Source organism: Passer domesticus, chromosome 18, assembly GCF_036417665.1.
Source record: "Passer domesticus isolate bPasDom1 chromosome 18, bPasDom1.hap1, whole genome shotgun sequence".
Lineage (NCBI taxonomy): Eukaryota > Metazoa > Chordata > Aves > Passeriformes > Passeridae > Passer > Passer domesticus.
The window spans coordinates 9,577,598-9,588,049 of record NC_087491.1 but is presented as its reverse complement, the minus strand read 5'-3'; the positions used below and the strand labels follow the sequence as shown (position 1 = coordinate 9,588,049).

The 10,452-nt window shown below is 51.9% G+C and overlaps 1 protein-coding gene across 7 annotated transcripts in view; it reads right to left on the bottom strand.

Moving 5' to 3' along the window:
• Positions 1-345: 345 nt before the first annotated feature.
• The window catches only part of ADAMTSL2 (ADAMTS like 2), a 29,407-nt gene continuing 19,300 nt past the window's right edge, over positions 346-10,452 (bottom strand). For all 7 annotated transcript variants that reach the window (XM_064394106.1, XM_064394100.1, XM_064394104.1 and 4 more), the window contains 6 exons: positions 8,937-9,150; positions 5,847-6,002; positions 4,447-4,617; positions 3,618-3,794; positions 2,600-2,744; positions 346-1,113 (listed from right to left, as the gene is read on the bottom strand). In XM_064394106.1, the coding sequence (XP_064250176.1) occupies positions 995-1,113; positions 2,600-2,744; positions 3,618-3,794; positions 4,447-4,617; positions 5,847-6,002; positions 8,937-9,150 (982 nt within the window). In that variant the 3' untranslated portion in view covers positions 346-994. The remainder of the gene's footprint in view (positions 1,114-2,599; positions 2,745-3,617; positions 3,795-4,446; positions 4,618-5,846; positions 6,003-8,936; positions 9,151-10,452) is intronic.

Below are 10,452 nucleotides of genomic sequence, written 5' to 3'. Positions count from 1 at the left end.
GGCTCGAGTGTCTTGAGTGTCTGGGGGTCACACCAGTAAAAACACACAGCAATAGCCCCTTGGGAGTTCAGAAAGGCCCTTTTCTTACTGGCACCATGTGAAATCTCTCTGTTCCCAAACCCCTGAGGAGATTCAGGGCTGCAGCTCCTAAAGCCACAAAAGGGCCCCCAAAAGTCCCAAAATCCCCCCACTGTTGGGACTTTTCCTTGCATCACTGCCCAAGGAGCTGTGATTCTCCTGACTTAAAGCTGCTCTGCCTCCCCTGGGCACCAGCAAATCCCCAGCCCCAACTCCAGTGCTCCCAGCACTCCGCTACAAACTGGAGAATAAAACAAAATACCACCATAAATATGACAACTTTATTAAAATATACATATGAGTACAAATTAATGATTATATGGATAAAGTTCACTGTCTGTAAACAAATATATTAAAAAAGAGCACGTCTTTTTTTGTGATATAAAGTGCAGTTATGTTTCCATATTATGTACAATATGTCAGCATCGGGGGGAAGGGGGTTTGTAAGGACTATGAAACTAACATTTGATTATAAGATAAAATTCTCTGAAAAAGTATACACCTACATATTACAAAAAAAAGGGCTGGAGTTCATTTAACAAACGAGGATCAGCTTCCCACCATGTTAATTCAGCTAACGAGAGCCTGCAGGCCTCGGGATAAATCAGGAGAGAGGCACCAAATTAATTTTGTGAGGGGGAAACTTGCACTTCCCAGAGTCCACACCTTCCCCTCGCCAACCCCAACCTTGCACCGAGGGAAGAAACAGGACAAGAGCTTGGGTGTAGCTGGATTTTGGGGGGGGAGGAATCAAATATACACGATTTCTGTACAGCTCTGACCCCGGGGGGCTCCCAACGTCCAGCGGCCAGGAGAGGAGTTCTGCTTCGGTGGGGACACCAAAACCAGGCCAAAAGCATCCTTGTCAGCAGCGTGGGCAGGTGGAAGGTGGAGCCCTGGCTGGGGCAGCCCTGCCCTAGGAGTGGGGGGCTCGGCAGGAGCGGCAGCAGGCTTTGCTGTAGTACCAGTGGCTGCACAGGTTCACCTTGATGGCCAAGGCACAGTTGGTTCCTGCCTGGTCCTGGCAGCTGTCGTCTGCAGGGAGAGAGAGCACTCACACTTTCAGCAGGTTGAAAATATGGCACAGGTTTGTTTGCTTTGGAAGCGGGTTAAATCCCTGACAGACACGGTTGTTTTTCCTCGGGTGCTGAAGTAATTTGGGGCTGGGGTGGCTGGTTTTTGCTTTAACCTTTGTTAAAGCACTTGGAGAGTAGGTGGTCAGGGTAGGATTTCTCCCTTAATTTATGTCTCTCCTGCTGTTCCCAGTTTGAACTAAAATGTTGCTGGAGCTTTGTGCCAGTTTTAGTGCCAGTCTCCTAGCTGCTGGCAGGTGTGTGAGCAGGCAGGTACCTGGGTGGACCAGGGGCCCTGGTACCTGTCTCACAGGGTACCCTGTCTCAAGGCATGGCACGGAAAAGAAAAAGAAAATTAACGATTGTGAGCTCATGAGGTAATTTTCCCCCCACACAGCTCTAAACACCACGTGATAAGCAGCAACATCAGCCCAGCTGTGGCTGCCACCTCCCTGACACTCCCTGGAAAGCACCATGGAGCTTCTCCAGAAATGTCACTGTCAACCTGGACAAAGGCACGAGCAGGCTGATCTGTTCCTTCACACCTGGCCAGGCTTGGGGAGTCTCACTTGGTCCCAGCCCTGAAGCTCAATATCCTTGCTGTAAATCAGAGCTGCCCAGGGACTGCTGGAGCCACCAAGGCACTGAGCTGTCTCCAAGTCAAGGGCTTCCCCTGGTAGGTATTCACAATTTCTATCCCAAAGAGGCTATTTGAGAAAGGGAATGGGAATCCAGCAGTGTCAAATCCAGAGTTAGGGGAAGTGAGATGCTGGAGAAAGGGATGAGACTGCTTCAGCACTCTCCGAACTCCTTCAGTGCAATATTTTGTTTCAAACCCATAGTATTCATACTTTTATATATATTTTTTAAATTAAAATCCATGGGGTGCATGAAACCAGGTTGCTCCCAGGGCAAGGTGGCCATGAGGCAACTCCCAAGCTCCATGGATCCCAAGGGAATGGGCAGCTGAGAGCACCCAGAGCTGAGCCAGGAGCTGGCCCCAAATCTGTCACCCATTTTCATGCTTTTCTCCCACACTGTCCTCATTCCCAAATCCTATTAAAGCATTAGAACTGTGTGTTTGCTAAAGATCACAGGGACTCTGAGCCAGCAGACGAGTCAGATAACGAGATAGTTACAAATCCCACAGGACACCCGAGGACCAAAAATCATTAAAATAATGGCGCAGACAGAACTTCCTCAGCTCTAGCTGGAATCTTACAGAAGCAGCACCCAAATCAGCTCTCCAAAGGCCCCTTTTATCTTCAGGTCAGAACATGATTCTTCCTCTTAATTTATCTCCAGAAGGAGCCTGTGCATTACCTGGGCACAGAGGGAGATGTCCCTGGCATCCTCCCTGGGATGATTTTCCTAATGGGGCAGGGGAAGGTAAGATGCTGGCAGTGCTGCTGCAGGGATCCATGGGAAATCAAAGCTGTGGGGCTCACCTGGGGGCTCTGTGGGGCAGGGCTGCAGGTCACAGGTCTGTTTGCCCACGGGCTTGACCAGCGGGTCGCAGCCCCGCACGATGTCCTTGCCCTGGTAGCACTTCACATCCCGCATCCTCACGCCAATCCCGCAGGTCTTTGTGCACTGGGGGACAGAGAGAGGGGGTGAGGCAAGACCCTGCCATCCCAGGGGGCTGTTCTGAGCCACAGCCTGCCCACTGGAGATGTTAGGGCAGGAGGAGGGTGTCACATCCCAGTGCCACACCGCTGTCCCCTCACGCTGTCTTTGCTGCCAGCACCATCAGCTTCTGCCCTGGGCTTGGTGGATGTGGTGCCATCCCCTGGCTCTGACATCCTCCCTCCTGCTGCTGCCCTTCTCAAGGGACCACAAATGAGCTGGCCCAGTCCAGGTGATGCTCTGCAGGACATGGGTGGCCATGGAATGCCCAGAGCACCAGGAATGGGGTTGTGGGGTCTCTGTGCATCCACAGGGCGCTTGTGGAGCCACTGGTGGGCTCAGCACTCCCTGCCTGCTGCCCTTTGGATGCCTCGTGGAGCTGGGATTACAGCAGGGCTGCTTTGGCTAATTGCAGGGGTTGCAAGACTAAAAATGAGGCTCCTGGAGTTGGATCAGGGAGGCTGCATCCAGGAGGACTTGCAGGAAGCCCATGGCCACTGAATCCTGGCTGCCTTTTGGGTTGTGCAGAGTGATGGAGCACCCCCAAATTCTGTACCGCAGGGGCAGCCACACTGTGGGCTCTATGCACACCCCCAGCCACACTCCCAGGCACCAGGGGAAAAAATAAAGAGAAAAAATAAAGCTACAGCTTGCCCCAAACAGCCCTCTCAATCCTGCTCTCCCTGAGCACAGACAGCCCCAGCAGCAAAATCACCCAGGGTGTTCCCTCAGGGAGCACATCCTGCAGGGACTCACCCATCTCCTGGGGGTTCTGCAGGCAGAGGGACCTTGGTGCAAAGGGATGGGGCAGCACAGCCCTGGGGCCCCCTCCTCACTCACCTCAGACCAGGGGGTGGTGTACCACTTGAAGCAGGGCCTCTCGAAGCACGTGCTCTCCTCCACGGGCTTCTTGGCCACGTCACAGTCAGAGGGGTTGCGGGTCTTGATCTTGCCATTGACAATCTCCAGGCAGAGCACGATCCTCTTCTTCACACCCCGGCCACACGTGGTGTTGCACTGCGGGGTCATGAGCAGGGACACCTGAGAGCTGCACACCCCATCCCAACCTCCCTGGGGCACCCCAAACACAGCACCCACCTGAAAGCTGCACACCCCATCCTGACCCCTCTGAGGGCATCTCAAAGCACAGGAGCTGTAACCCCATCCTGAGCCCTCTAGGGCACCCCAAAGCATGGGAGCTGCACACCCCATCCTTACCCTTCTAGGGCACCCCAAAGCATAGGAGCCACCTGAGAACTGTAACCCCATCCTGAGCCCTCTGAGGGCACTCCAAAGCACAGGAGCTGCACACCCCATCCTGAGCCCTTTATGATATCCTAAAGCATAGGAGCCACCTGAGAGCTGTGACCCCATCCTGAGCCCTCTAGAGCACCCCAAAGCATAAGCTGTGACCCCATCACAACCCCTCTGAGACACCCCAAAGCACAGAAGCTGCACACCCCATCCTGACCCTTCTAGGGCACCCCAAAGCACAAGAACCACCTGAGAGCTGTAACCCCATCCTGAGCCCTCTAGGGCACCCCAAAGCACAGGAGCTGCACGTCCCAACCTGAGCCCTCTAGGGACCCCAAAGCACAGGAGCCACCTGAGAGCTGTTACCCCACCCCGACTCCTCTAGGGCACCCCAGAGCACAGGAGCTGCACTTACCCGCTCCCAGTCCTGTGCCAGCCAGTGCGAGGGGCAGTTCTTGTCCCCGCAGGGGTGGATGGCCAGGGGCTTGGTGTCCAGGTTGCACTGGGACTCGGGCACCACGCGCCCGTCGCTGGTTTTGCAGTACACGTGCCGGATCATCCTGCCCTGCCCGCAGCCGCCGCTGCACTGCAACCACAGCGGGCACTCAGTGCCAGGGATCCACCCCTGAGCCACCCCATGGCAGGACAGAGCCCCCACGGGGCCCGGCTGCCTGCCCACACCCCCCTCCCCCAAATTTCACAGGGGTTTTTGGGGTTTAAAACACAGGGATGCTCAGCGGATCATTCCTGCTGCCAGCAGAGATTCCACCATCACGGAATTCCACACTGGTTTGGGTTTGGGTTAAAAATCACCTTGTTCCAACCCCCTGCCACGAGCAGGGACACCTTCTGCTATCCCAGATTTTTCCAAACCCTGTCCATGGCTTTGGAAAAGGATGGGTTTATCCTTGGACACTTCCAGGGATGGGACACCCACAATTTCTCTGGGCAACGTGTGCCACAGCCCCAACACCCAGCATCTCTCAGGGCAGGCAAATCACCACGAGCAGGCAAATCACCACGAGCAGGGAACCCCAGAGTGGCTCCCAAAGTGGCCAAGGGCCAAGGAAGTGGCTGCAAAAATTCAGCCCCCAGTGCCCAGAGCAGCCGGTGCTCCCCGTGGTTCCGTGGTTGCTCTTGCAGAGGCTCTCGGTGTTTCCTAGCACTGCTGCTGCCATGGAAACTACTTATTTTTAGCTGATGTGAATGTATCAAAACCTGGGTAAAAATAGCTTGGGATGGAGGGGGTCTCTGGAGCAGAATTGTGCAGGGAAGGGAAAAAGCCAGGGGGGGAGGAAAAAAGAAAAGAGAGAGCAAAAGAGAATAGAATATAAGGAGTAAAGAAAAATAGTGAAAGGGAGGAAAGGAGGAAAGAGAAAAGGTAAAGGGAAGAAAGGGAAAAGAGAAAGGGGGAAACGGGAAAATAAAAAAAAGGGAAAAAAGTTAAAAGGTTCAATTTCTGGGCATGGAGCATCAGCATTGCCAAGGAATGCTGTGCAGCAGACAGACAAGAGGATTTTGACACCCACTAAGGGCCTCAGCCAGGTCTCTCAGGGTTTAACCCCTGCTGTACCACATCCCCCACAAGGCAGGAGGGAAGCTACAGGATCCACTGGGATGCTGGATCACCCCCAGTGCCCGAGCCGGGGTGGCTCAGGGTGACAGTGGTGACCCGAGGGAGCCAAAGCAGTGGAATTATTTGAGGCCAGGCTCTTTTCAGGTTTGTTGGGACCTGCCAGGACCAGCCCACCCCCAACACCCCCAGCAGCAGGGACACGCCAGGTGGCCACCGGGGCGGGCACGGCGGGGTCTCACCGGTCCCCAGTCGGACACTGTCCACTGCCGGTCACACGGTGGCCCCGTGCAGTTCTTCTCGGCCAGGGGCCGGGCGCTGGCATCGCAGAGCTTCTCCTCCTCCGAGCAGCGGATGTCCCTGGTCACCACGCTCCGCTCCCCGCAGCGCGCCGGGCACTGCCGGGAGGGGACAGCGACATCAGCCGCGGGTCGGGATTGGGGTTTCCCCCCTCATATTTGAACGTAAAAGTCTAAAAGCACGCGCTGGAAATGAAGAAATTATTTGCCCCAAAGCCCCTCCACAGCTTCAGCTGCGTCCTGCCCAGGTGTGCCCTTCAACAGGTGATGCCAGAGGGGGGAAAAGACTTCCAGGAGCAGCTTTAGCTGCGCTGTGCTCACCAACAGGTGATGCCAGAGGGGAGAAAGGGCTCCAGGAGCAGCTTTAGCTGTGCTGTGCTCCCCTACAGGTGATGCCAGAGCAGGGAAAGGCTCCAGGAGCAGCTTTAGCTGTGCTGTGCTCCCCTACAGGTAATGCCAGAAGGGAGGAAAGGCTCCAGGAGTTGTGCTGTGCTCCCCAACAGGTGATGCCAAAGCAGGGAAAGGCTCCAGGAGCAGCTTTAGCTGTGCTCTGCTCCCCTGCAGATGATGCCAGAGGGGAGAAAAGACTTCCAGGGGTGTCTGCTCAGAGCTGAGCAGCTTTATCTGTGCTGTGCTCCCCTACAGGTGATGCCAGAAGGGAGAAAAGGCTCCAGGAGCAGTTTTAGCCGTGCTGTGCTCCCCTACAGGTGATGCCAAAGCAGGGAAAGGCTCCAGGAGCAGATTTAGCTGTGCTGTGCTCCCCAACAAGTGATGCCAGAGGGGGGAAAGGGCTCCAGGGGTGTCTGCTCAGAGCTGAGCAGCTTTAGCTGTCACTTGGAGACAGGGTGAGATCTCCCTCGCCTCCTTCCCAGGAACAGCCAGCTCCTTTCCACCTCTTTGGAGAATGTTTTCCCCCCTCTGACTGCACAACTGAGATTTTTATGCTGCGGATAAATTTGGCACCGTGCAGCCCAGTGACATTATTTAGAACTGGATTTGAGTTACTACAGTCTCACATACACATTACATTTGCTCCATGCATAACGTAAAGCAGGGAAAAGTGTCAACAGCACAGGGCCCAGACGCACCGTGCCGAGATGTTAATCCTCAGAGCCCTGAAATGTGCTTTTTTTAATGCCTATTTCCCCAGCCAACTTGGCACCCCACCTCTGATGGGATCCAAAGGAGATTAGCTTTGCTGCTGGCTAAGAACAATCTACTCCAGCACTGTCTCAAGCAATCTGTCCCTGACAAATGCTGGAGGAGAATACACATTTCTGTAAAATAAACCGCTCCAGTTTGCTGTGCTGGACAAAATAACGCTCCAGCACGTGCTCAGGGAGCTCCTCTCTACCAGCTGGGAAAGTCAAAACATCCTGCACCACCAGGGAATGCACCAGCCCCTCTGTCAGCTCCAGGGAAATGATGCACACCAGCTTGCAGGGGAATGGAGACGTTTAGATTGTGACTAAGACGAGTTTTTGGGAGCTTCCCAGGAGGAAGAGTCATATTCCTCGTGATGCAAAGCATGGGGCAGGTTGGCACCCACGGACAGCTCAGCTCAGAGCTCATCTGCTCCTGCTTAGATGAGGTCTGTGCTTGATTTGGGAAGAGGCACCCCGAGGAAGCAGCACTGGTTTGGTTGTTTCCATGAGTTTGTGTTTGTAAGGGATGTGCTGGAGCACTCTCCGTGCTTGGGAAGGGGTTCAGGGGCACAAACCCTCTCCACAGGTTTTCCCAAGGAAACCAGTGAGCTGGAACTCTCCCCAAACCTCCCTGAGGCTTTGGGGACTGGCTTAAGGCACAGCTAGGGAAAGGTTTCATTCTGCATGTGGTGCAGAGGGATTGGAGGGGAGGAAGAGATGTTTATAGGGATGTAATTCATGTAGGAGTCAGGATCACCTTCCTGGCACGTTGGGTTTGAGGAGGTTGCCAGGGAAATACTGATGGGGAGATCTGAGCTATGGGCTCCTGCCCTACCTGTGAGTGACCAATGGCCTCTCATCCTAAAGTGGAGCCAGGCCTTCATTTTAGGGGGGAAAATATTGATGCTCAAATTTTAGTGGGAAAAATATTGATGCTCATTGATCCACACCACTACTGCAGGCAGTGTATCCTGAGAGGCCAATGGCTGTGGATGCTACGGATAAGGATTGATACCTTGGGTTTTAGCTTTTGTATTTTTCAGGTTCTGTGCTGCTTTGGTGTGCAGTTCTGAGCTTCACATTAGGGGATGGTGAGCTCTTGCACAGAGTAGGGAGAAAAAACAACTCCTTTTCTAGCTGGGGACCAAGGACAAATGATCCAGATCTCAGGCCCAAGAGCATAGACAACATGGGCTGAAGAGAGAAAAACAAGAAGGATGGGACTGCATGGGCTAAAGGCGGAACTGGAGAATTAACTCCAATCTGCAAATGGAGCAGAACTGATCACAGTGAGAGACCCCGTGATCAATTGAGCATTTTGTGACCATTTTGGTCCATCTTGGGGTAGCCCTGGCTGGGCTTGTGCTGCCAAAGTGGATCCATTGAGGAGATCCTTTTAATAGATCCCTGCTTTTCTTTGATGTAGTTATGATATTTGATGAAAATCCTTTGATAGGATTTTTCTTCTATTCTAGTTGAGAAGCCTCAGAAAGGAAATGTAAACAATTAATATCTGCTGCTGTGGAATGCAACAGGTGCATGTTAGCTGTTTTTAATTAATAGCCAGTCACAGTCAGCTGGCTCAGACTCTGAGAGTCACGAGCCTTTGTTATTTATTCTGTTCCTATTCTTCCTAGCCTTCTGATGAATTCTTTTTTCTCTATTCTTTTAGTATAGTATTAGCATATCATTTTAATACAATATATATCATAACATAATAAATCAGCTTTCTGAAACATAAAGTCAAGATTCGCGTCTCCTCACACAAAGCATCAACCATATTTTAACTCCTGCTAGCTTTTCTTTCGGTCACATGGTGGCCTAAAAAAGCATCAGGAACAAAGGCATTAGGATAAAGGGAAGGGAATCCTGAGCCAGCAGGACTCACCTCAGACCACTCGGACATCTCCCACTGGGGCCCGCAGGCGGGGTTCTTGCAGACCTTGCGCTCGTCGGGCCGGGCGATGTCGGCCGACTCGCACAGGTCGCTGTAGACGGAGCTGTCGAAGCCGGGCGAGATCATCTTCCAGCAGCGCACGATGCGGAACTGGTAACCCTCGCCGCAGGTCCGCGAGCACTCGCTCCAGCTGCTCGTCTCCCACCTGCGGGGAAGAGCAAGGCCACCCCCGTGTCTTGCAACGTATCCCTTCACAGAGAAAAGCAAGGCACGGCTCTTCCCAGGAATGTTGCTGGGATTGACGTTCTCTGGACATCGGAGAAAGGAGACACGATTCTTATCGCTTGCTGTGGCTGTGTTGTGCCAAAGCAGAATGCAACATGGAGATTGTTCACCCAGTGTGTGTGTCAGACTGCCATGAGACAGTCACGAGACGAGCGCAGTTCTGTGCAGTCGTGAGCAAGGGTGAGTGCAAGGCAGATTCACTTTAAATGCAATGTATATAATATACAGAATAATAAAGTAATTCTTTAGCCTTCTAATGATGGAGTCAGATGCATCATTCTCTCTCCTTCATCGGGGGTTGCCTGTGCAGTAATACCCCTGTTGCAGGGAGAAATGATCAGAATCACAGAATTTCTAGGTTGGAAGGGACCTTTAAGATCATCGAGTCCAACCCATGTTCTAACACCTCAACTAGGTCATGGCACCAAGTGCCACATCCAGTCTTTTTTTAAACACATCCAGGGATGGTGACTCCACCACCTCCCTGGGCAGATGATTCCAGTATTTGACCAATGATGAGGAGGACTCCATGGATATCAGAAGGCTAATTAATTACTTTATTATACCATGCAGTCATATTTTCTGGAAAAATCCCTTTGCCCATGATTTTGCTCCTGGGAAGCTGAGAAGCCTCAGAAAAGGAAAACAATATTATCTCATTTGCTTCTCCTGTGTTTTGCTGCTTTGGAATGTGGTTGGACATTGTTTACCAACAGGTGGTTGTTTCATTGGCTTCATGTAAATTGTTTTGACTTAATGACCAATCATGGTCAAGCTGTGTCAGGACTCTGGAAGGAGTCACGAGTTTTCATTATTATCTTTTTAGCGTCCTGTAAGTATCTTTTCTGTATTCTTTAGTATAGTTTAGTATAATATTCTTTAATATAATATTATATAAAATAATAAATTAGCCTTCAGGAACATGGAGTCAGATTCATCATTCCTTCCTTTGTCTGGGAACCCCGCAAATACAATATTATACTATATTGTTCTATACTATATTACACTACATCTAAACTGAATCTGCACAAAGCACTCAACTCAACTGTCCAGAATCTTGTGACTGTCTGCTGACCAACAGTCTGCACACGTGCTTGGCCCTGATAGGCCAACGAAACAAAACCCCATCATTTCGGGTAAATAATCTCCTTGTTGCATTCTACTTTGGCACAACACAGGAGCAGCAAATGAGATAAGAATTGTTTTGATCATTCTTTTCTCT